The sequence below is a fragment of the Synchiropus splendidus genome, chromosome 9, assembly GCF_027744825.2.
Source record: "Synchiropus splendidus isolate RoL2022-P1 chromosome 9, RoL_Sspl_1.0, whole genome shotgun sequence".
Taxonomy (NCBI): Eukaryota; Metazoa; Chordata; class Actinopteri; order Syngnathiformes; family Callionymidae; genus Synchiropus; species Synchiropus splendidus.
The window spans coordinates 12,847,889-12,875,370 of NC_071342.1; the positions used below are offsets into that span (position 1 = coordinate 12,847,889).

General features: G+C 41.2%; 1 protein-coding gene across 1 annotated transcript in view; it reads right to left on the minus strand.

Annotated features, from left to right (window-relative positions):
- Positions 1-27,482, minus strand: part of eys (eyes shut homolog) — a 177,794-nt gene that overhangs the window by 38,795 nt on the left and 111,517 nt on the right. Inside the window, exons 37-38 of the mRNA XM_053876067.1 lie at positions 25,307-25,483; positions 11,117-11,267 (exon numbers count right to left, since the gene is read on the minus strand). Coding sequence (XP_053732042.1) covers positions 11,117-11,267; positions 25,307-25,483 — 328 coding nt within the window. The remainder of the gene's footprint in view (positions 1-11,116; positions 11,268-25,306; positions 25,484-27,482) is intronic.

Here is a 27,482-nt window from a genome sequence, read left to right on the forward strand (position 1 = left end):
GCAATGGTGCGTTCTTTGCCCAAGTGACTGATGAATATGCATTAAACACAAGGAAAGAGGAAACACGTCTCAGAGCTCAATTCAACAGAACCATCCGTTTAGTTTTGCTGAAAAACCACATCATCGTAACACGTTAAAAAAAAAAAAAAAAAAAAAAAATCATTTTAATGCAAAGCTAATGTGACTGAATATTAGCATACACCTCGGTGCCCATTATGTCATCCAGGATGAATTAATTGCAAAACAAGGGCACAGTCTATACATTATAAACGTAATGAGTAGGAAGAGAATGTTATCATTTGACCCTCTCGGGCTCTCGGGGGAAATTTGGATGGTACCAGTCATTAATGTTGCAGCCGTAATGTTAAGTAGCTGGTCTACTTGTGTCATATTCCAGCTTTGGTGAAGTCAAGTGATTCTCTCTCCAATCCATCATTGACTTTATCGCGGCAATACATAACCGCAGCCTCTTTAGCGGGCAGGACATTATGCATGAGGCAGTCGGAGCCATCCCACACACACGGGGGGCGTCTTCATGAGTGGCTCTCCTAATGTCCCCGCTCCATAGCAACGCTCTGTTTATTGTTTGGCTTCCTCCAATTCTGCTAAATCTGTCCGTGCTGACTTTAAGTAGGAATAAAAAATTAAAAAAAATACAACTCCCTCACATGTCTGCTTTAATGACCAGATGGAAACAATCAGGGCAATTGGCCTCCTGCTAATTTGAAACAGCCTTCCAGGACGCCTCCCTCAGGCTATCTCACCCAACAACTTCAGGTACGACTAATTACAGCGCCGGAATCTTGAGAGCTGAGTCACGAGGTGTTGTCGCTTGAGACCGGAGCTGTGCCTTTAAATTGCTTTCAAACAAATCCTCACAGACATATTTAGTATTTTGTCTTATATATATACACATTCAGTGCTTTTGTTTTGGTAAGTGTACAACTGTCCTCACATGTGTCATGTTCCGTGACTAATTGACTTTTTCTATAATGCCTGCGAAAACACTTCATGGATTGTTCACTGAAAGCCAGTACTGAGAGAGTTGAGATTATTATAATTAATTATACAACCATATTATTTCATTACACAATCATGATGAAACAGTACACGGTGTTTAAAACAAACTGATGCTTGACGTTAATGATGTGTGACAGACATCCGCGGTGTAAACAAGCAGAGATGCAACGCAAACATATCTGCTCGGGCTGAGGAAAAAAAAAAAAAAAAAGATTCTCAAATATATTGCCGTTTTATTTTGGTCAATATTAAATATTATTATTATTTTTCCCACATTGTGATGGTGGCGAGAGGTGATGTCCTATCCTTTTCCTGGTAAACGCTAGCATCTGCTGCTCAATAGATCAGCCGATAAAACAGTGCCATTTCGCAAGTGCACCACAGACTGCATTCATAATATACATATTAAGTCACTTGCCTAGAAAGGTGAGACATAGGAAGTGTGGCTTGATAAAAGCTTCGTATGGGAGAGTTTTATGCCGGTTATGAGAGAATTGGCAGTCCCTTGCTAACATGTTAGCGCTCTTATAGCCCTGGAGAACTGTAGATACTGGAACAACGCCATCTATGCGCTTGATGGTCATCCTGGGCTGTAAAACTGCAAGAAAAGTTGTTGGATATTGGTTATTTAATCCAGCTCCCACGGCGCCTCTCACCTGCTACATCTGCACATCACAGGCTCTCAATCATTGAAACAATTTGGCCCCAAAATATTACTGTCAGAACCTGCTCTGGCACTTTATTATTGTACATTAACTGCCTTGTATATTGAAAAATGAATAATACTAATAAATACAATCACGGTCACCACTTTGACCAAATAAAAAAAAAATAGATTATTATTTATTTCTGAATTAATAAATCACAATCGCGATATAAATCAAATCGGGAAAAGAATCGCAAAATAAACCAGAATTGGGATATAAATCAAATTGTCACCCGAGTATCCGGACATCGCTCCTGGACAAATGCATATCGGCCCAGCGATAATATCTGATATAAATTAGGCTTGGAGAACCCCTGGAGCATGTGGACTCAAGTGGCAGTTCACGTTTTCAAAAATCATTCTCCCCCTTATCTTTTTCTAATTGCACATCTAAGACTATCTCAGAACCCCACAGAGGATATTTAGAAGATTAGTTTCTTGAAATGAATAGACATTTACTTCCCACAGAGGTAAAAAAAAAGTAATGAACATTAAATGCTGAATTTTGTTTTTAAACTTAATCCACAAAAGCTTTGAGGATGGTTTTGAATTAATAACTACTCCAGTCAGTATTAAAAAGACATTTAGGGCTTTTTTTTTTTTTTTTTTTTTTTTTTTTTTTACAAGGATTTGGTAAATACATCGAGGTCATAATACAAAGATCTCATTTTGCTATCAGTGATGTTGTGCGTTTGGCAACTCATTACACATCAGGATATCACTACAAATCTCCCTCTTGCTGAGGGCATTCAAAGCAATTTTGGTGCTTATTACAGTTGCTTTTTATTTGGTGTGTTAATGCAGCAAAGCCCATCCCTACGAGACATGAGCGCGCGCGCGCTAAGCAAACAGGATGATATTACTTGATGAGCTCTCATGAGCACATTGAATGCTCCACCAGGCTAATTTACATGGGTCTCGCTTTGAGGCAAAGATGACTATTAATGAAGATGACTGTGACTTCTTTACATAGTCTAGTAGCTCTTTGCCCCACAGGCTCACACCATCATCGCACACACACACACACACACACAGATGCAAAGACAAACTTGAAGCACAAAGCAGGATGTTGAAGAAATAAACGTATGAGGAAAGAGGTCAGGATTATCCTAATGTGCTTTTTCACTGCCTTCCCTTAGCTCAGCTCGCCAACTCTCATAGGACACACAAGTGGAACTTGAGGTAAAAAGACAAAAAAAAACAACAAACCCGCACATATATGAATATTTCATCGTCTTCAAATAAACAAAAACGCAATCCGGCCGAGATTGTTTGGCTGACTCAATCATCATTTATGCATTTCTTCATCTGGCTAATGCTCTAATCGCAAGTGATTTGTCATCTCTAAGATCCCTATTTAGAGCTTCTGCTGCGTGACTAATTCAGCGCAACTACTCCGGTGCAACTTTTCCAAAGATCAACCCTGAAAAATTACCAACAACGTTAAGGGACCACGTAAATATTTTCAGCTCGCCGCTATTACACAAAGGTATTTGTTAAATCGGATGGTGGAAGTTTGTCATGCTTGAACGCGCATCCTTGACAGTCCCTTAGAGGAAATTAATGATGAGAGAGGATCATTATTAAAATATTACCACGGCATAAAACAACCGAGTGTATTGGCGACAGATGGCAGTAAAACATCATACACGGCACTTTCACAGGCATGTTTTCCTCATGATTTCTCAAATGAGTCACATATGCACGGTGAATTCATACAGCGTACATGCGGCAGTAAACAATGGAATCTTCAAGAGACGGCAGATAATAAAAATAATATGTGGGTCAAGTATACAGATGAGTGACCCTGAGATTACCTGAAGACAAAATGGAGAGGAAAAATGCTTTCAGCGCCCTTATTTATTTATCAATTTATGGAGGAATGTCTTTAACATTCTTGACAAGGAGACTGAAAGGCCCAGAACGGTCTTCTTTTTGATCAGTACCGTTGCCACTGTGTTTGCTGTGTCTTTCATCTTTGTCCACAGACCTTAAACATCGCAGCACACAAACATGGTGACTGTGGAAGAAGCTCTAATAACATACCTCTTGCACAAAATAGAAAACTGCGGCCGCATTGGTCTGTAAGGTTGTTAAATATATATAGCAACTAGTGGACAGAGAATTTCTGCCATAGTTATGTCGTCTTCGTATCACATTACAGCGATGTATCGGGCAGTAACGTGGTTTCCAGTGGTACTGCTCCGTTTGGTCCGTATCCGTGGAGTGGAAACGCGGAGACATATGGACAAAATGAACGCAGATCACGGACAGAAGGTTTCGTCCGGAACAGTATCCTTAGCTTAAATAGGTCTTTATGGTTCAATTTGGGTCCTTCATATCGGAGGCTGAGTATCGGCAAGGACCTAGCGATACGATACGTATCACGATACCTGGGACCCGATACAATATTATCATCATATAGCAATATTACCATACATTGTGATATGCCACCCTGTTCATATAATAATTAAAAGTCAATATCTAAAATCAAGTTACTGCATATGTTGATCAGAGGATATTGATCATTCAGAGCGCAAATTGAGTAAAAAAAAAAAAAAGCTTCATTTACCAAAAGTGTATCATACCATTTTCTCAAAAAAAAAACAAAAAAAAACGTAAAAAGTGTAACACGCATACACGCAGCCATCATAAAGTGCAACGGGTTTCTTTTCACACTGTCGTGTCCGTTTAAACAGTGATCTGAACATACAACCTGAAACATATATTATACAGATTGCACTTGTGCTCAAGATAACTGAACCCAGTGAAGAAAATAAAGTGTGCAGAGTGCTCTTGTAAACAAATTATACACAGCTGACTGCGACTGTGTGCTGGTTTTAGCGACGTTTTAACGGCAGTTTCCACCTTCTCATAAATCTTGGGCACAGCAGCTTCCGATATGCGGACGCAATATGGTATCCAGTAACATGGCTCCAACGAATGTAGCATCCACCTCAGCTGGGTAAAATGTTCGGATGCCTGCTGTACAGCTCCTTAGTATGTCTTAGAACAATAAACAAACTACTCTACTCTTGATCTAATGACCATCCTCAGTAATGTTCTCCTCTTAGTCAACAAGATCATGATACGCTCTCCTCATTCAAAATCAATGAGTCGCAAAACTGTGGCACATGAAACGGGTCACACGCTGCACTGCGGTACTGGCTGCGTGAGTTCTGCTCTGGCAGTTGAGACTCGATTAATGTGGTGAGCTCTTGTTCTGCCATTATATCTCCAGCAATACACTTAGACAGTGAAAGCCAAGCTCCCCTGCAGTGGGGTTCAGAAAAGAATCTTCATGCGAGCAGGTTGGGCCAAGCCTGCTTTCTGCATGAATCTTTTATGGGAGGACTTGTCAATACGGCACAGAAGAGTATGTGATGGTTGAGTTGCCGCAGAGTTTTGCAGTTTGTCAATAACAAGCCATGCATGAAAGCGTGTGAGATTCTTGCCTACTGCAGTCGATGATTTCAGCGGAACAGAGAATTATGTTGCATAAATAGTGGGAAGCTGGGTTACTGCAACATACTCATTTATAGAAAATAAATTCATAGATATTTATTCTAAAACTTTTGAGAAACAAAATGATGTCTAATTATTTTAATTTTAATTATTCTAATTCAATCATAATTCTACTTTTATATTATTGATGATCAATTATTAATATGACTTAGACATTTTTCTATTATAAACTATATATATATATATATATATGTATATATATAAATGCAACTACTACTGATGCAGCAGTAGCTGCTTCCACTTTGAGTAATACTGTAATAACAATAATCTATATCTCATAATAATCTCACAGATGCTGCAACAAATCCTCGGCAAATGTTTACCTGGTTTGCACCAGCATTGTGCAGAGACTCACAAATGACTATTTGGATTCTGACACTCTGAAATTTAATCATAGCAGAATTGCCCAAAACATCCCCAGAGGAAAACACACCAACATCAAATACCTCGCCGACAACAAACATGTCCTCCCCAAATGAAAAATGACATCGCTTCCCCTCTGCGCACACCCCGCTGTGCAATGATACGGCAGCACAGAACAGCCACCAGTGGCCTTTTGTCTTGCCTTCTTCATCCGCCCCATTGCAATTCGGCGAACTAACTGTCTTTAGAGTATAAAATCGATGTGACAGATCACCATAAATATATGGCCATATCTACAGATACAGTATCTTGAAGCAACATTGTGAAGTTAATTCAGGGAGGTTTCATTTTCCAGACTATTTTGACTAATTTAAAGAAGCCTACACAACGGAGAAAAATGTGGAGGGTGTTTCTAATATACCAAGACTGTTTGTACAATAAAAAACGGGATAGAATGATGGAGACACAGCTATTTGAATCAGGGGTGTACGGTAGTTCCTGGTTTGCAGCAGGTTTAGAGAGACATTCAGGACCATGGACAGCGCCCAAACTTATTTAACAGTGCTGTGACTCATGAAAATAATACAAAAGAATACAATTAAATTATACAATTAGAAGCCTTCAGCTGCTGGACTTTAATATAGGGATGCGCCGATCAGGATTTTTGCTGCCGATCACGATACCGATCAGCCAGCCTGCTGATCACCACCGATCACCGACACCGATCACATGGATGGACAATAAATTTGTCATCAAAATGATGATCCTTTTGTGTAGATGGTGTGAAAAAATGAAGTTTAAGTCATTTTAATTCAGCCACATTTTTATGTACCTCTTCAAAGAGGCAAAATGGAAAAAAATGTCAAAAGGACTGAACTGAAAAACATTTCATTTGTTGCCAGACGTCGCAGTTTGGTGAATCTGTTGCGACTTTGCTATGTCTGTGAAATATTTACATACTGTAGCTGGACTCCGAGACAGAGAGCACTGCATTCATGAAAGTGCCCACTCCGGACATTTTCAAAGGTTTCAGATTCAGGTGGCTAACGAATGCTGCACCAGACTCCAAAACGGCAATGGTTCCACTCATTTCTGTCTCTGCGTAAAAGACACCTGAGAAAGAAAGTCGGGTGTTGCTAAGCATCAGCTGAGCTAACGGCTGCTGAGGATCCTGTGGTCTCACTTTCATGAGCCCTGAAAACTCTCTGTTCTCCAGCAAGTGCTGGCAATAAATGGCATAATTCATTTTAATTTTCTTGTGCATGTGCTGCAGGATGCAAACTTTTTATGGCAGACTGAAAGAAGCTGCACAGCAGAGATGCTTCTGCCCAGTGAGCAGGGAGTAGGGAGGAGCGGCCGCATCACAACCAGCGGGGCTTCATCTGACACACGTGATTGGTTGTTGTGATCGGTAGGTAGTGATTGGCATTCACCATCACACTGAAATCTGCCGATCACGATCAGTGACCGATCAATCGGAGCATTCCTAGTTTAATATTTTAGTCCAGATGTCATGTTCTGTTCCCTGTTTATCCAGTTATTCCTGTTAATAGTGTTGCCCTCATGAAGCTTCATGAAAGTGTCCTTGTTGTCAGAGCCCCATAGATAACATTATGTTCTCAGAAACCCTTCATCATTTGTTTTAACTGAGAGCGCTACCTACTGTGAAAATAAGGACATTGAGTCATGAACCTCATCAGCCCAGCACTACTAGAACCATTATACTGGTGTCTTGAAGCAGATGCCAAAACGTGAATCTTGCCAGTAAACGTTACAACCTTCCCCATATTTTGTTTATTGGATCACATTTACTTTATCTTTGTTTTGCTATTCTGCTTGTATCAGCGCATTTGAGCCCTGTACTTGCCGTTCAAATCCACAGCACGGAATGTGCGGCATTCTGATGCAATTCAAACATCTGATGAATCAGACAGCAGGAGGTAAACATACTATTGTATTATATGACAGAACACTTTATTCACAGAGTTCAGTTCTCACCATCGTGTCTGAACCCATTCTCAACTCATCTCCAACAGCTTATTCACATGCACTGATCGTATCCACCTTCTCCTCCGGTTCAATTTCCAAATTGGAGGCCGCTCAGGGACACTCGTTCACATTCTGGACGGGAACAAAACGGTAAATCATTCCTTACAGCATGGCGTCCAACTGCAGTTGTAGCTTGTTTTTGTTTTTGTTTTTTTTCCACTTGATTTGACAGTTGACAGTAGAAAATAAAAGAGCTCTGATTGATTTATTGATCCGAAAATAAAACACAAAACCATTTGTTCTGGACTTCAAACCAATTTATAGCGATTTGTAGCTCATAGCATCAGAACTACTTACCTACGCACATTCATCTTACTGTCTTTCAGTCATCAATTTAAATGATATATTCAAATGATATCACGCTAGCTTTCACTAGCAAGACGGAATAGTAAAGTAGCACCCTGCTGTACACTAAGAAACCCGACACGAGTGATGCTCATCAGGGGTTTTAATGCTCAATTTACGAATGCACAAACTGTGTACATTGTCAGCACATTACCTGGCTCACAGTGGCAGAGCAAGGAACAGCTGCAGCAGCTGCGTCGACCACCCACTGGAGGGTTTTTAATGTCATTTAAATAGACTCTCCATGTTGTTGTAATGTGTTGTTTCGCACTCATCCATCCGACTACTTGTGGCAGCAATTATGTCATTATAAAAAATGCTGCACAAACAGCCCTAGTGTGGATAATCAACAAAGTGAAGAGGCATTTTCCCCCAAAGATGGCATCGTAAAATCTTCCTCTCATCAGAGAACAATCACGCAGAAAGTCAAATGTCTCTCGAACACTGTGAACAGAAAAAGGCGATGACGTTTGAGACCAGATCTTTGGAAGATATAGCTTAAACTGGAGAATTATTTTATCATCTTGTCTCAGCTACACAGCGTGAAACTTCAGGGTCACTCTGAAAGCTCCGTCCAAGGACATACACATGTGGACAATGTACTGTCAAGTACACTGCTCGATATCGGCTTCATCTTATCACATATACAGCGTGTTCTTTGGAAATATAATAAGCATTGACAAGCATCTCAAAGATGAGTGGACATCTGTTTGATGAAAGCAAAAACTGCGGATGATGTTTATAAAGTTTATCTAACCTATATAAATGTGCTTTTAAGTTAATGTAGAGATGAATATTAATAATAAATAGATCCTCTTTCGGTTTACTCACAGCTTTCTCAACCGCACCGCATGAGGTTGTTCCACTTAACTCACGCAATGCTTTGGACTGTAGTGGAAAACTGGAAAACATCAGGGACATCCAGGACTGTCACGCTTTACCACATGCTGATGTTCTTCTTGTGCACGATTCCAACACATGACCCACAGGCGGTCTCTTCATGCAGCCCACACGAAAATTTGAGGCCAAAAACTATTCACTGCAATGTACAATGCTCCCATTGACAGACTGACCGACTACTGTATTGTCACCCTATTTTTTCCCCAGCTGCAACGCTCACTTACATCAGCTGCTTTAAAGTTGCACTTTAACAGGTCTGACTAGAACTAACCGCCACATCTTCTCAGACTACACTGAACATATGGATATCTTGGGAATATGTGTGCATCTTGGCTGATAACATAATGGAAATAAGTCTCTGCCGATCGGGAATGCTGGGCATTAACAGGCTTTCAACTCGAGGGAGTGTCTGATGCTTAAAGAGCCAAAATGACGGTATTTTTGGAAATCAGATTTTGGCACATCAAACTGTTACTCCCAAACAACTTACATTTCTACCAATGCACTGACCGACCGACCCAACTACCTTCTTCTCGCCCCCCGATCTACCTTCTTACCTGCCCTAACTCCCTATCAACGTCCCGTCCTGCCTCCCTCCATCCATACCAACGAACCTACACCCCCTGTTCCGCCCTGCCCACCTCTTCTCTCCTCAGTGTCCACCAATGAACCAACCTACCACTCATTTTACATCTCCCTTCCTTTCTAGATTCCCTCACTCCATCCCATCCTTCCATCCTTCTAGGGCTGCAACAGATAGTTGCCAATTGCTACGGGACCATAGGGACAACAATTCAAATGTTACATTTAAAAACAGCACATCACAGTAGTGACGGGTAGATGAGGTATCATGAAACACTACTGCAGGGTTGATGAAACACTGTCCTAATTTTCATAGGCCACTGGATACCGCTATTGGTTTAGATATGATGTGAGGATTCATTGAATTACTTGTTCAAATCCAAACATTTCACAGGAAACATCTACTGGCCACTGAAGATCAAGGCACTGTTTCATGAAACCTCATCTACCCATAATACTACCCATAATACTATAATAGTGTTACTATACTATATACTATACTAATACTATTTACAAGACATTGTATCGAGTCATGTTTTCATGTGTCAACCCATACACATCATATGCTGACAAGTAGACAAATTACTCGTAACTGGAAAACAATATGATCAATATGGTCAATATGATTCTTTTTCTTGCACAAATCATTTTTTTATGAGAATGTACATACATTTTTTTCCATTTAAACTATTTAAAACACTAAAATCACACAAGTCAGTGCATTCTTCAAGTTGGCAACTAGTCATTATTGCAGCCTTCCTTCCTTCCTTCCTACCCCTGCCCTTCTCCCTTCTTCCCTACCTAATGCCCTCCCTCACTCACTTCCTTCCTTCCTACCCCCGCCCTTCTCTCTTCCTCCCTACCTAATGCCCTGCCTCGCTCACTTCCTTCCTTCCTCCCTTCCTACCCGTGCCTTTCTCCCTTCCTCCCTACCTAATGCCCTCCCTCGCTCACTTCCTTCCTTCCTTCCTACCCCCGCCCTTCTCCCTTCCTCCCTACATAATGCCCTCCCTCGCTCACTTCCTTACTTCCTACCCCCGCCTTTCTCCCTTCCTCCCTACCTAATGCCCTCCCTCGCTCACTTCCTTCCTTCCTACCCCCGCCCTTCTCCCTTCCTCCCTACCTAATGCCCTCCCTCGCTCACTTCCTTCCTTCCTTCCTTCCTACCCCCGCCCTTCTCCCTTCCTCCCTACCTAATGCCCTCCCTCGCTCACTTCCTTCCTTCCAATCCCCGCCCTTCTCTCTTCATCCCTACCTAATTCCCTCCCTCACTCACTTCCTTCCTTCCTTCCTACCACCGCCCTTCTCCCTTCCTCCCTACCTAATGCCCTCCCTCGCTCACTTCCTTCCTTCCAATCCCCGCCCTTCTCTCTTCATCCCTACCTAATTCCCTCCCTCACTCACTTCCTTCCTTCCTTCCTACCCCCGCCTTTCTCCCTTCCTCCCTACCTAATGCCCTCCCTCGCTCACTTCCTTCCTTACTTCCTCCCACCCCCGCAACCAACCCATCTCACTAACTTACCAACTTTTGCTCAAGAATCCATGTATTTCCACAAAGACAATATGGACCTCAGGGTCTTAAAATGCTTCAGATTTTCAAACCAAAATATGCAAAAGTGTTCTTACCGTATTTTCACTGGAGCCCATCTGTTAGTATTTATGCTTTGGATCGATGCTACAGTCAAAACCCGACTGCTGTTACATCCGAGCTGAGCAACCAAGCTGCCGTCTTGAAGGAACACATGAAGAAAGCTGCTGCCAAAGTTCTGCTCCTGACCTAAAAAAAGAACCCCGCACATTTTAACAGTCAAATAGAAGTTTTCAGAGTTCTAAATAAAGCTAAGAAACATTTGTGCAACCAGAAGTGACAAAGACGTATTTGTGATGTGCTTTCACAAACAGTGGCGCGAGATAATTGTCAGGGTGGCGGACGGACAAAAACATTTGTCCTCACACGCATGTAGATGATGACTTTTCATAATGATATGTAAATTGCCATCCATCTTTTCAACAGCAGCAAGCAGAGGTGGCGTGCTTAAAAATGTAATCAGGGACTCAGAGGAACTAAGACACATCCAGCAACACAACCTAATTAAATGTGTTGATTACAATGCTGCACTCCAGCTCATGAAAACTAGATGGATTCCAGCTTGGCATCTAGTCCTGCACAGCTGACGGCCACACCTCTGGAAATGTTGCAGTTCCTCATGTTCAGTGCTCAGAATGTAAATGTAGGAAAAAAAGATAAACTGGCAGTTTGTTGTGAAGCAGATAGAGAGAAAGGTTTTTGTTTGTCGAGGACTGATGCCTTTCATTTCAAGGTCAGGTGAGAGTGCAGCCGCAAACCTATCGGCTTTTAGAAGTATGTTTGAACATGTCACTATCGTTCAAACTTTTGCAACCTTTTCATAGACACGTGGATGGATGAATGCATTGGACCTTGACATTTATTCAGTCAATTCCTATAGACAACCACGATGTATGGTCTCTTTGTGGAAGCCAGACTATTTGATGTTGAATGTATTTATTTTTCTCACATATTTTATACATCCATTTGTACCTGATGTTCTGGTGAAATTCCTTATTTTTTTGCGTTATCTATACATTTTTTCTTTGGACGTAATATAAATTTTGATTCTATACAAGCAATTCTTTTTTTTGTTCATAGAAAAATAGTTAATAATAATAAAGGGCAAAATTAAAAATGAGTACATGAAGGGGACAGGGGTGGAGGACATGGTTGGTTGAAGGCCAGATGGGGTCGCAAGTAGAGGAGAGAATTGTAATGCTACACAGGAAGGAAAATGTTTTATACTGCATTGAAATGCAACTTGCAATGTGGAAGGCTCAGTATAGGATGCAAAAGTCCACTTTACCAACATCAATATATTACGCCAGTGTGAGGATGGGTTATCTAGGAGCTTTGCTGACTAGTTTTATAGTGGTTTCTTACCCGCCTGCCTGCATCCAGGACCCTGACTGGACCTTATCTTTAGCCTCATCCTCGTCTGGACGGCGCTGCCTGGTATGGTCTGTACAACAACCCTCTTGCCAGTATCCCAATGCTGAACAGTCTAATCCCCTTGAACTTGTTTGCCTCTTGAATAAATAAACTCATTCTGATCATTTAAGTCCTGCGTTTTTCTTCCTCCTCGGTTCAAAATCCGGGTTTTTTAGGCGGCTATCGTGCAAAAAAACCCCCTCACTGCATGTTAGTGAGCATCAAATGGACAGCCAGGGAAAAATAAACTTTCAGGAGAGCAATTCAAATGAGGCCGTTTTCCAGACATAAGTGAATGAAAATCAAACATCCCAGATGAACTAGCTCAGATTGCACAATGATGGTGATAATTGTCTGTCACTGCTCCTGCTGGAACCGGCTACATTTGGACAGTTTGTGTGGGACATTAACATGCCTGTGTGAGCTGGTTGGAGTCATTCGCTTAGCTTGCTTTGCTGTGCACTGGAGTCATGTGTGGAAGCTGTACTTGTTGCACCAACCAAATCCTCATCTCTCTGTTGCAGTGAGGCCACGCTGAGCTTAATACGCCGCTCTTTGACAAAGCAGTTTCTAAGCTGACTTGGAGGTCCAGCTTGTCAACAGGTGACCTGGAAATATGAGGCTCTAACCAAATTAAGGAGGAACATCTTGTTAAGACTGATGAAGGACATTTCTGCGGCGCACATTTGCTAATCTTGCTCAAGCATGCTGATCATGGTTATGATGTCAAAACATCCTGAAACAATTAATAGGTGAAATATTTTTAACTGTGTATCTAAAAACAAATGATGACACATATTCAATGTAAGTATAAATTATCCAAGGTGACCGTGATGATAACGTGTGGTGCTCAATAAATGTAAGGCTCAATAATCCTGCCTGACCCGTCTCTCCTGAGGTGCCAGCTCAAACATTAGAAAACAATAAACCAGGGTTTTTCTGCAAGTAGCATTGATTCGAGCCAATCAGAACAAAAGCATGGCTCTCAGTAGGAAGTATGCAATGACCAACGTGCCGGGTCTCAAACATTCTAAGCCTTTCACTATAGCCTATCTCCAAGTATCTGCAGCAATAAATATAGCGACTGCCATTTTTTATCCACCGCTCCCTTGCTATTTCCTTCATAATCCACAGTGAAACCAAAGTGGCTCCACATAACAGACCTTCAAGTAACTGGAGAATCTATTATTTCTGGTCAGTTGACAGCTTTATTGGCCGTTGTGCAATATGAGCACATGAGCAGGGGAATATGAGGCTGGATTTTCCTCGCGATTGTAAAACATAAGGTAGCTCAAGCCTACATGACATATTAAATGATACATAATGGCGCTACGCTGGCATGAAATAGTGAACATGAAAGTAGAGGATCTATATCAGGATGAAATTGTGTGGTGTATGAGCGACAGTATTGGCAGGAACAATTGCACAGTGGGTCAGACAGGAGGTGGCGGATACAGGATTAGGAGGAGGAGGAATTTTGAAGATTTTTTTTTTGTCTATTTTGTTATTTGATAACCTCAAATAATTGGCATTTATCACTTGCCTGTAGAAACAAAAGATTTATGAAACAAAAGAAAAGAAAAACAGACAAGTGCAGCCCTCTGTCCAGAAAAATGATTTTCAGTCATTGATAATGTGGTACAAACTCAGTTTTGATAGGTATGTTCCTTGCTTTGCTGGGCATAGTGCTGCTTCAACACTGTCTCACTTCTAAGTCGAGAGGACTCTTGTATCAAGGAAGACACCCCACACATATGTCCTGTCAAACTCCCGACATCGCAAAATCCCCTCCACTTGAAAAGAGTCCTGGGCAGGAGCCCTGTATGTGTCGCACCTGGTATGGTCACATGTTTCACTCATGGTTCTATGAAGTAGTCATTTATGCCTGCTACTTGTTTCTCACGGTCTGAGCCCTGCAGTTCATACTGTACAACAACGTGGGTAACATTTTGATTTTTACAGGCTAAAGAGTGCGTTGTTTTCACCCGCATGTCCGCATCTCCGCCAACAAAGCCGATCTCCTGGAGGACCGAAGACGGGAAGAAGCAGCTGAGACCGGCTGTGGTGTGGGAACTTCAGACACACGGGTGAAAACAGAGCATTTCAAGCTCTTAAATGTGTATAAAAGGTGTTCATAAGTTCAGATAATTCCCGAGTTTGTTTCATGAGTCAGTATCGATGCTGGACCCTGTTTTCAAACTAGTTCAAAGTTCAAAATTAGAAGTGATCCTCATGCATTTTTTAGCTGGATGCACCACTGATCTGTCATAGACAGCACCACTGTATACTGTAGAAAGTAGATCTTGTTCATATATAAGCCTGAAATACGAACAAGATCTATTTTCCTCTGACGTCAGCAATTAACAAACATGAAGAGTGCAGCCCCGTCTTAAATTTAGTGGATGTGGCTAATATTCCGGTGCACTCTACAGTCTGGAATTTAAGGTACATACCCTGTGTGACATGCAAGGTCACTTGAGGAGCTGTATACTAGTTAAATGAGGTGACAAAAGGAGTCGCAAGCTATGGTTTAAACCTGCATTCAGTTGCATTCAGGTTGGCAAGCATCTTCTTCAACTCTAAAACCAAGTTGGATGAACAACACAACCAGATCGACCCAGATAACAATCTAGAACACCACCATAAATGTAACAATAAGTGTCGCTGACATATTCCCAACAGACTTTGTTTGAAAATACAAGTTGAATTTTGCCAGTCTCAGCTGTAACGGAATCCACTGACTGAGCAATTAACAAACATGAAGACTGCATCCCTGTCAACAAACAAAACTGACTTTCTTATGCAAACTGTCACAAACGTATGTTGCTTATGTGACTCAACGTTTACTCATGCCGCGTTCATAGCTCACAGCACTCTTGTTTCCATGTTTGTACCTCGGAATAAATCAGCAGCCACTGGAAGACGGAGACTCACAGTTTAAATATAGTGAGTCACATTGTTTTTGTGTTTACAATGTTCTAAAGTGCTTCATCGAGTTTTTATCAGGAAACATGATGGAAATCAGCATGAGCATTATGCTATTTGTCTTTTTGGCCTCTAAAGTGGCTCGGAAATAGAAAAACCTGAGGCCACCGCAAGGTGCTGCTGATACAGTGTACAGTACTTGGCTTTGATTAATTCCTGAAAAAAAGATTACCACTTCAGAAAGTATCCCAGTGTTTTTTCTGATTTTGATTCTACAGATAAAAAGTAAACAAAACCAGTAATATTATATATTTGAAAAGTTGTAATAAAGTAGAATAGAAATTAGGGTGGAACTTTAACACATAGATTTCAGATGAATACATTCCAGGAAAATGTATTGGTTCAAAAAACAAGTCAAAACAAACATCTATCAATGGAGCAGTTCAAAACACATGATGATGGAGGTTTTTTTTTTTTTTGGAGTTGCACCCCTTGTATGAATGCAATGGAAAGTTTTGTACAGCATCACTGCTGGGCCTTCATTTCAACTTAGCTTCAATCCTGGTTAAATGATGGAAAGCGTTTCACGTCACGTTGACTAGTACGTATTGCATGAAAGGAAATGGAGACACTCCAATGATTTTCCTTCATACATTGAATCGGTCGGTTGAGCACGTCCCATACAGAGGCCAAAAGGCTTCTGGCTAATGCAAATGGTTTTGGTGGGAGACAAAAATAACCTGAGGGTTGAATCCTCGGGTTATTACAGAATTTGCAAAGCCAACAAACACAGCCCCTCAGGAAGGTCTGGTGTCTACACAGGCTGCCATGGCTGAGTTCCGTTGTCCTTCAAACTTCCTTTTGACCTTCCTCAGGAATACCAAGTCTGAGATGCACTCTCACTTGCCTGTCGCAGTGTTTGTGACACACCCAGAGCACCTCACTGAGGAGGCATCACCCAGCAAATTCAGTCAGCAAGAAACACTTGTACCATCTGGGCTTTTGGTTTGGGTCTTTCTTCAGACTGGTTTTGTCCTCCTCCAAACCACCAGATGATCCTGCACAAAGCTGTGGACAGTTACAGTTGCATCTGAGATGAGATTCTAAGGTCACCAAACACCCAGTCACATCAACTTTCTCTTTGTTTTCTGTTTGTTTTCACTGCTGCCGGTTTGTTGTCACCCGAGGGCGTCTCACTTCTGCAGCTCACACACTCAGCTCAGGTCAAAACTAGCTAACAACAGAAAACGTTACTGATCATTGGACGACAGCTGGTAAGTACAACCATGAGACAGCTATTCAGAACTACCGAATGGATGGCAGTAAATGTTCGCAGAAGCAGTGCAAATTCAAAATCCGTACTTTTTTGCAGTGAGCCAGCACAACTCCTCTTGATGTATTGATTTGATTGAACGAGTGTCTTTCAGGTGGAGGGATGAGTTGCCTCACTGCTTACCCAGCACTATCATGGCATCAACTACTGCAAAATCAAAGCAGAAGAATATTGATACGCCTAAAAAAAAAGTGCATTTATTTTGGCAGATTTTGTTTTTAATCGTTCAGAAGGACTGACCAACCTTTTTGTTTCTCTCACGCTAAACACATTGATCTCTCCTTCACTTGGATTCCAACATTCTATTTATTATTTGTGAATTGTCAGTGATACAATTTTCCTCAAACGTGACGCTGCGCAGACGCCGCTTCCTACCGAGACAAGCAGCCTTTGTTTCGTCTCAGAGCAGTTTTTGTTCCTCTCCAGGCCATTACTCAATTGTTGACAAATATTATTTACTCTGCTTGTCAATGCTGCCCCATCTTTTATTTTTCTATTTTTCTCCAGTAAGGATATTGTTCCGTGCCGTCCCCATGGTGCTGTTACTCTGCACTGAGCCTAACGAAGCGTATGTCCCTTTGTCAGTGCCTGTCACCTATTCCTCCTCTTTCCCACTCTGTCTTCTCTCCCTCACCTCACCTACTGGTATTTCTCTTCTCAGGACTGACAATTGAAGTCCAGGGGGAGAAGCTTCAGGGAGGGGTGTAAGAAGCGAGATAGAACGAGGAGCAGGTTTGTCGGATCCGAACGCATGTCTTTTTGTCTCTTTTCTGATTAACTTTGTCTGTTTGATCTCTAGAGTTTTCGTCTCAGCTCCTATCTACTGATGTGAAAAGATGGTGCGCCATAAGCCAGGAAGTATTTGGAGATAAAAGGCACAGTTCCTTCTATATGCTTTCTGAACCTTCATCTCTGCTCATAATGAGCCTTACAAACCCACTTCTCTTCCTTCTGCCGCTGAAATATTGTTAACAGGAATATGAATATTAAACAGAATACATCTGATTAAAAGACAACTCAGATAGAACGGTAGATAAAATAATTCAATGTCTCTGAGAAAACAGAGAAATCAATGTTTCTCTCAAGCGATCCAGAGACAATGTTGGAAAGGCTGTCTTAAAATAAATGAGGCCAGCTTTTCCTATATGATCCATCAGGTATGACAGGTAGGATAAATAATAAATAACAGTCACTATGGAAATACGCCGTCATGTCCTCGCACGTACGCTAAAGAGCAGTGAGAAATGCACTAAATGTATGCATTAAATCCATTATATGGCGAAAAAAAAGGGCATGTAAAGCAGAGCCATTGCTTCTTGGTTTTTCTCAATAATCCAAGGTCGTGCTGCGCTGCCGTCCACAAACGTATTGCAAGAGCAGAGATGGGCAGTTACATTTCCTAAAGGACCACATTATAAACTATGACTGTTGCGAGGTGCCATCATGCCAAAAGAAAGGCGGCGATGACTACGAAATGTGACAAAAAAAAAATCTTCAGTTACAAGGACGAAATGAACCATACAATGTTCAGTGGAAGCAAGAATATTAAGAAGTGTAAATATGACTCGAACCCGATAAAAATTATTGTACATGCATTTTATTTGCGTAGAAATCATAATAAAACTATGGACCAAACCTTGAAGATGAAAATTTATTTCAAAATATGTTTTGAATTTTCTTTCAACAAATTCTGAGGGAAGTACTAAATTGCCAAACGAAAAGAAGAAACAAAAATTTCTTGTGTTTACTGTTGAACTAATACTGGCTAAAACGGTTACAGGACAAAAAAACGACACAAAATGACAACTTATTAGTTGTATAGTTTTAGTCTGACCCTCTGTGCTAGAAGATTGTATCTCCATAGCTGGTACATGCAGCTCCACATGTCTTGACCAATAATCCGATTGTGAAAGTGTGAAAATCTATTTTTTTAGTCATTTGGATGTTCCCATTTTCTGTTCTGACTACTCGCTTTGATCCAAACTTGCTCATGATTATTTTCAGTATTATAGCCAGGATATTGGTGTACTTATGTCGCATATATATATATATATATATATATATATATATATATATATATATATATATATATATATATATATATATATATAAAAAAGCTTCATGTTGTCGCGAATACAGTGGTACCTCGGGTTCTCGACCACAATCCGTTCCAGACGGCCGTTCAAGAAGCGATTTGTTCAAAATCTGAATCGATTTTTCCCATTACAATGAATGGAAAAAGCAATAATGCGTTCCAAGCCTTAAAATAGGCTTTTGTAGGAGTGAATGTAGAGTGTCTGCTGCAGGTGCGCTGTTCCTCTATGTGTGTGGCCGCTGCATGTGGGAGGGGTTGCCGAGTGAGTGACGTCTCTCCAGAAGTGAAGAGGTGCCCGGTGTGTGTCCAGCTCTGAATGTGCGCTTCTGTGCAGTTTGGCTGTGACAAAGTCATAAACCAAGTAACGCTCTGTCCCAGACTCGCCTCATCCCTGTCCCAGCTCCAGCCCACAACAGGACATCAAACCCTGGAGTGCGCGCCAGCACCTCCCCTGTGACACTCTACCACGGTCCAGTGTGGAGACAGGAAAGGTTTTACACCTCAATATGAAGAAAAGACAGTCAGTAAATGTAGCTAACGGGACACGTCTGCATACAGAGGCAGCGTTACACACAATAACAAAGTGCGTCGTGGGTCAGCTGATCGGTCCGTGCACGTTATGTTTTTTCCGGCTTTTTTCGGGGTGTTAGAGTTCTGGATTTTCGTTTGAAATCCGAGGGGAAAAAAAATCTCGAAATTTTTCTTTGATTTGTTTGAATTCCGGGACGTTCGAAAAGTGAGGTACCACTGTACTGGGAATCACAAAAAAAATCATTGGACGCATCTGGAGGCCATTGATTTGGATATCTAAAATTTATTTTGTGCTGTTATCGCATTGTTCAACTGCTCTCCTGGTCTTTGAACAAGAAAAGGAACTAAGCCGAGCCATTTATCCCCTCTGGATTCTGAAATTCACTCATTTTTATGAACAATTCATCCTACATATCATGATGCGGCTGAATGGATTGTGCATTTTCAGCAGAAAAATAAAGAAAATCATCGACCAAAGTGATCATGGGAAGTCATTTCCTTGACAAAAACAATTCCACCCTTGCTCCCCTCTATGCCTTAAAATGTAAGTGAACCCTTTGAAAGCCTATTCCAGCAATTGTTCCTGTGTATTTAGGGGTTTGATGACCGACCTTTTTAAGTGCATTTATCTTTATTCAAGTTCTTCTCCCTGGAGGGTTATGAGAGCTGCGGCTAATTAATAGCTTTTTAAAAGTTTTCCTTCATTAGTGGTCCACAGAGGCGGCGGGCAGCCATCATTGTTGCTGGAGGGAACAGGAGCGATGGTAATAATGTCCCAAATATGAAATGATGGCTCAGAGAAATTTTCCAAATGTGGCATTTCAGAGCGAATCCAGCCAATCTTCCTGTGCCGACTGGAGAGCTTTGCCAGCATGTTTTCTATGGTTTCTTACAACAATAAGCCTGTGAAGAAACCTGAGGGGTAGTTTACATCATCATCATGATCATTATCACTCTGAAAACTGTTGTTACACTTTGAATCAATGTTTATACAGAAGTATATTTCAGATCGCTGTTTCTTTTGATATGGAAGAATTCTCTTTGATACGGGGCAGGAGTTGTGAATAACCTGAACACACACAAACTCCTAAAAAAAAGTAAGGCAGATGATTGTATTGAACACTGAAGACACTTGTTTTGTTAACCAGCAGTGAAGGAAGAGGGGTGTTGCAGATGAATCTCCTGGCAGGGTAGAGAGTTCACGTTAGGTCCTCAGGTTTTCTTGTAGTGCCTGGAGGGTTAACCATCAAACCACCAGGGGGCATGTTCTCAGTTTGTTTGTCTGCAGTCAGGCACAGGTTGCTGTGATCAAGACATTCCATCCAAAAAACTGAATACAGAGGCAGCCTTTTTTCTTCCAAAGGAAATACTTAAATGGCACTTTTAAACTTAGCGACTCCAGTAGTAGACCAAGTCAGATCATGGAATTCAAACTGCAGTGTCAAAGGCAGGAATGATAACAAGTCACACCTGCAGTTAAGCACCAGCAGCTTTGTTTGTTATCGCCTCTGTCGGCTGGGGGTAACGCTCGGTGACAAAAGTGAAATTAGTGAAAATCCTATTTAAGAGTAATGAAACATACTTCCTTATTACTCAGCGCTCAGTTCTGTGTTGAAGCATGTGAATTGTTATTGATCGCTCTTGTGTGGACCAGCACGTAAATCTGCAATCAAAAAGGCTTCCATGGAAACAGCAGTAAGTTCATGCTCTCTCTCTCTCTCTCTCTCTCTCTCTCACACAGCAGAATATTGTGTTCTCATGGTTGCTCAGCCTTGACACTCACTTTGAATTTGAATGCAGGCACTTGTGGACGACGAGGTCAAGGTCGTTCATGCTGGCGATTTTTGAAACACAGCTCCGAAAGGTGATGAAAGATCAATGGGCTGACTTTCGCCATTGGTGCGTACCAAGTACGATTAGAAGTTTGTGCAGAGGATGGTCCCACAGACTGCTTCTAATTTACTTAAAATAGTGCAAATATTGTTAAATCACCCCTATTACTCACCACTACATATTGTCAGTTAATGTGGTTTGGGAGAACAGTTTTTATTATTATTATTATGATAAAAATTATATTATATTATTTACAATTATCAGTGATACTCACAAAAAGAGTAGAAAACTCTCCTACGAGGAGATATTCCCAGCGTATGGAACAAAATCCGAACGCTGCTTGAGAGAACCCCGAAACACAAACGGATGAATCGAACATCAGGAACACTTCACCTGCCATGGCATGGTGTGCGCACCTTGAACAGTACTGAGAAGGGATCATTTCACAACTGACCTGCAGTTTTTTGGATCACCCAGTCGCACAACACATTTATTCTGGAACAGTCAACACCAATCCTGGATATAACATTTGGCACTTTGGCGCTGATGAGAAATGCAGTCTCAGCATTTTCTTTCAGCGATTCAATGTCTCACCATGTACATAGAAAACATACTTTATACAGTCAAGATGCCTCTCAGAACAACGAGTGAGAATATCTCAGACGAACTGCATCACGCTCTATTTTTCCTCTGTTTAACTATGGATCACTATTATGTTTTTCAGCTGACTTCACCATGCATTATTTATCTCAATGTTTTCATATAAAATTGAATAGCAACAATGTTAATGCTTCCAATAATGTTCTTAGCAAAAATAAAATTAAAAGTAAAAAAAAAAATCAAAACGAAAAAAAAAAAAATAGTAAGCCCATGGATACTGTGACATACCAATGCATATTTTGATCAACACCCACAACGCTGCACTATAAGCCACTATATGTAGCTGCCCCAGTGATGTGACAGAGAGCGGGTCAATCTGGGTTAAAGCAAGGAGATTAATGCTGTGATGTCGGTGCCTGTCCGGAGCCAAATCAATCACCTGTAATCACAGAGCGACCCGAGCAGGATCCGATTCTGCAGGACCTGCAGCTGCAGTGTCACACGAGGGCACGGATCGCCTGACTACGCCCGGGTGGAGTTCAGAGCCAGTCGGTGAGACTGCGCTTTGATTATGATTACATTTCTCTGCTGCTGCATTTCAAGACCTGTGGCTGCTGCCATGAGCTGCTGGAAAATTCTTAAAATAAAACCAAGAGTTCAGTCACAGATGCGGAGCCTAGAGACAGGCACGTTATGCTCTCGCCCGAAACCATGAACTTGCAAATATTGTGACATCCCGGGACTCTCAGCCTCAGGTGGATGCTAATTTAAAACATTGATAAACACTGGAATGAAGGGAATGTTGGGGTCCTTCTGTGCGGCTACTGCGATGAACAGCATTCTGGACCTACGTATGACACTTCCAAGAAGTGAGTGAGCAATAATCACATTTTTCATTCAAGCTTTTATTGCTATTTTTTACTTTTAACATCCATTTTTCTAACATTTTCTTTGTGTTTTGCTTTTTTCATATACTCCTTTGTTAATATCCTGTGAGAAATTGTTGAGTAATAGCTATTATTATTAATTTTATATTTAAAAAAATACACATATATAAACAACTTTTTTTAACAAAATGTAATTGATGAAAGCTCGCCTTGGTCATGTGACGTGTAGTTTTCGTGTTGTTTTCAGCGCTAATCTGTTTGCAAAATAATTCTGAATGTTGCAATGTAATTTGAAAAAACAAAAAAAACTTCCGACACCACTTGAATGCAGCAACTAAGCAACCAGCACTCAATCGCGAATGATGCTTGCATGTGCTGCACAGCGACAAAATTGATCATCGTATTACGGATGGAAAACCATTGATGTCACCATTTCAACACTTGCATCATGCTCACCTAAAAATTCTACTCGTACAGTAAAAACAGGAGGTAAGAAGCTGTACGGTATGAAACTGAGTGGACGTTAGGGGACAGCCGAAAAGTCACTTTTTTCTCAGGATTCTTTTGTTCTCATTTGGGTGAAAGCTTGGTTCATCAGCAGCCAGACAGCAAAACAGAAACGCTGAGCAGCTCTCATGGCTCGCTCAGACGTTCACCTGAGACTCTGTGTTCCTTAGCTCTGAGCACCTTCTTTTCAGATTTAAATGTATTCTGCTAACCGGTCCTTTGACTTCACTGCATCTTGCCACGTGTCCTTAAAAACTCGGTCACTGTAGTCAACAATGTCCTTTCTGAGAGACAGATGAGTCACAGTGTGCTGTCCTGGTGTGACTTATTCACAACAGAGGATTCAGCTGACATTAGCTTCATACATTGAACACCATCTTTTTATTCAAGTTCATCACATTTCCCGAGATGTGTTTTTTGTCATTTAATATCAGTTATGTAAAGAATGACTGATGGTGTCTGTAAAAGGGTTATAAACACACATATAGGATTCAGAGGGAACCTATGCAAACATCCAGTTCCTTACACACCTATTTTTAAAAAGCACACTCACACTGGTACATGAATCATACCTCAGTTTATCGAACGTTCAATGATAGTCATTCCTTAAATAATGCAGCAGTTATAAGAGGTAAGAGGGAGGCATTCTGCTTTAATGGCTCTATTTGTCAGGGCAGAAAGAACTGGAACAATAAATGGTCAATGATCACAGCTGGCCATCAGAGTCCAATAAATAGTTGAAAGATTATTTCAACCCTCCTACAGTTATTCTCTGGGATTAATACTTTAACTTGGAAAAACACAGTAAAATAAATACGACAAAGAGGAGCCAAAACAGCAGTGCAGCACAACAACGCTGTTTACCTAGCGGTGTAGACAGTAATTTTGGTTTTGAGGAGCAAATAATGTGACTCACATTTGGAATCACTGGGAGCGTTGTGAAAGGAACACAAAGATTCTTAACAACAAGACAGCGTGAGTGAAACCTGCCAGTGCCTTGAACTAGCTCAGCTCAGTGTTGAGCACGGAGTCCACGAATTTGACATTCACAAAATGAACCGTTCCTTTTACTTCAGTGCAGATATTGAGGAGGTTTCAGGGATCAGGGATGTTTATTTCTTCTATTCATGTTTCTCTTAAGATATTCAATCATTAGCATTGATCATTCTGTCATAATTACAATAATTGAAGTTAGTGTCATATAGAATATTATTATTTTTTGTGGAGCTCAATGTACGCCTCTGAGCATCATCAGCGTGGGTGGTCTTTTTACAGCTACATTTAGACGTGGTCCTCCAGCAACGTGTGAGATTAAGATCATTTCAGAGCCAACATGTCCTGCGAAGGATTTCAAAAAGCAAAAGAAAGGTTGGCACAGAGTACGCCTCTCATTCAGAGACTCCCGCTTAGCAGTCGGTGTGACCAAAGCTTTCAAAAACTCAATAAATCAAAACCTGAAAATCTGTCTTCCATTCTCTAAACGCTGCTGGCGGGAATGTAACCGGCCTTGGCTCCTTTCCTCCTGAGGTTTCTCAACAAGAAGTTTGTGTTGTCTTTGTCTCCCACTTATCATTTGACCCCTTCAAAAAGGCCTCTCAAAATAGTACCATAGCTCGCACCATTCTGACCTTCAGATGGATCCATCAAGTGTACAAGCATCACCCACAAATCTCTCTCTTGCCTGCAGCTGGCGCAAAACTCACAGCTTAGTTTGAGTTTCACTCCGTGTGTTTCCAGTCCATGTTAGCATTGAATAACCACCTCTAATTCCCATCTTGCAGCTGTAGATCCTCTATTGGCCTCATGCTCTATGTTCCAAAGTTAAGGCTCAAAGCAGGATGAACAATAACATTTCAAATGCTGACAGAATATCTGGAACTCAAATGGATTTTTTTGCTTTTAAAGTGAATAGTATCAGCAAGGCCACTGCTGGACCTCTCCCTGTTGTCATTCACTCATATTTTGTGCTACATGGATAAACACAATATTTATCAAACACAACATTAGAACCAATAATCACCCCTGACTGTGGCATTCAAAGAAGACATTATTCAATTTTGCAACTTCTGAACTTATTACAGGTGATGAAAGTGCCTGTACTCACTGTATAGGACGGTCCCCTGGGTGGATCTTGTTTTTACTGTCAAATAGAGCACAACAGGGCTGTCCTTGACAGTAGGTGGTTGATTAACGCCTGGATCAGTGGAGTGGAGAAACGATGCGAGAGGCTGCAGCTCCAAAAACGATGTGCCATCAAAGAACGGGATGAATACAGTCGACTCTGGGAACCAAGGAGACAGGAAACAAATCAATGCTGTTGTTTGAACATTTTCATTTGAAGCCATTTGACTGCCTTAGACTGGCATTTAAATCACTAGGATTTCACGCTGGGGCGCAAAAGAGCTCTCCCGATTCACAAAGTCAGAGAGACCTATCGGGAGCTCCTGCGTTAGCCTCCCACTGGATGACAAAGCATTTTGACTTTAAAATGAGGTGAAGGTGGTACGCGCTCTGCTATCAACTCGACAAGCCGGTGATGATGATGTGTTAACAGGCCCTCTGACGCTGGCGGAGAGCTTGTCCAGGTGGATGACAGGTGATTCCATAAGGGCCCTTACCAACCTCAGTGGAGGCATTGGCATTCAGCATATTCAGTGGGGGATGAATTACATGCAGAGTCACAAATTTGAAGCGGTTAAAAGATGAAGGGCGTTTGAAGTTTGAAAGCTGGTCATGAAAGTTAGAGAAGGTCTGCCGAAGATACAGTTATACTTAGGGCAGATCTCACATTTTCAACATGAAACCATGTAGTATGACAGCAACTTCATTTAATATTGAAATGCAAAGTTATTATATATATATATAATGCAAATGATATCATCATATGGAATTCCAATAAATGCTAACAACAGAAGATATTTTGATGGTGTTACCGGTTGATGACGTTTTATGGAACAGTGTCCGAATTTTGTGAGGCCACTCGATGGCACTGTCTACTGTATAATCGTTGGCTTTTAGCAACTATTTCATTGACAACTCAGCACTAGTCGTATCAAGAAACAGTATTGCTGGGGTGATGAGACAGAGGCCACTAGATGGCTCCTGGTTTAGAAATGATGTGAGAACTGGAGAAGAGGTGACCATGACAGACGAACCCTATTCAAACCTTTGTTTTGTACTGTATTAACTTAAAATCGCTGAAGCACTTTAGAAAAATGAAGCAGCCTTTCAAGAGAGATTTGAAAATGAATAGAGGTTGATGTTGAACAGAACCGTAATGTAAGTGTACATTTTACTTTTCAGAGATAATTCAGCGCAGACGGAAGGTTAGCAGGAATAGAATGAGGTCATGATCAATGCAAACCACATCTTCGTAGATTTCTCTCGGTACGGCAGCGACTCCACATCTAATTTTTGTGATCACTTAGCTTTCAGTTGAATGATTCCTTAGACTTTGTCCAAGTTAATGACCTACAGAGTCTTCTTTGAAGAGATCATTTATCATCTCTAAATCTCTGACATGCCCACATGAACTGGCTTTATCTCGACAAAACCTGTCTCACGGTTGACTACCTGGTATCAAATACCCAGTCAAGCAGGAGGAATTGGCCTGGATAACCTATTGGCTACGGCGGTTGTTTAAAATAGAGGACAGCGGCTCGAAGAGATGGCAGATGTCATGTTTCTCTGCAGCCAAGAAACCATCTGAATAAAGTGGATTATAATGGTTCATGAGGTATAATGGAAAATGAAGTTAAACAGATCAGGGTTATGAAGCACTACGCCAAGGTTTTTAGAAGAATTGGTTTCATTATCAGAATAACATTTTAAATCGATGTATGGTCACTTAAAATGAAAGCCTGTTTTGTGGAAAAATCTTTCAGGATAATATCATCACATTTTGGTGGGGAAAACAGCAGATTTGTGGTGTTAGGAATGTTAAAAAATAGAGGTGAGAAATATAAACAGAAAGGCATTTAAACTAGGGTGACTGGATCGAAGCATGTAAAAAAACGAATCAACTGACGCTACCTTGTTGCTAGCAGAATGATGCAAAGTACTTCTTTAAACCAAGAGGTGAAAATGGAGAACCGAGCTTGGGTGTTCAACCTTACCTCAAATTCTTAAAAATAGTTATCAAGCACTTCACCACCAGTCTGAGGAAGCGTCCGGCCACGCTCGGACGCGATTGGGCAGCACTTCTAAAGTGGGCTGCGACCTATTTTCCAAGTGACAAAGCCCACAGGTATGACAGTAGTGTTGTAATTTGGAAGTGAATG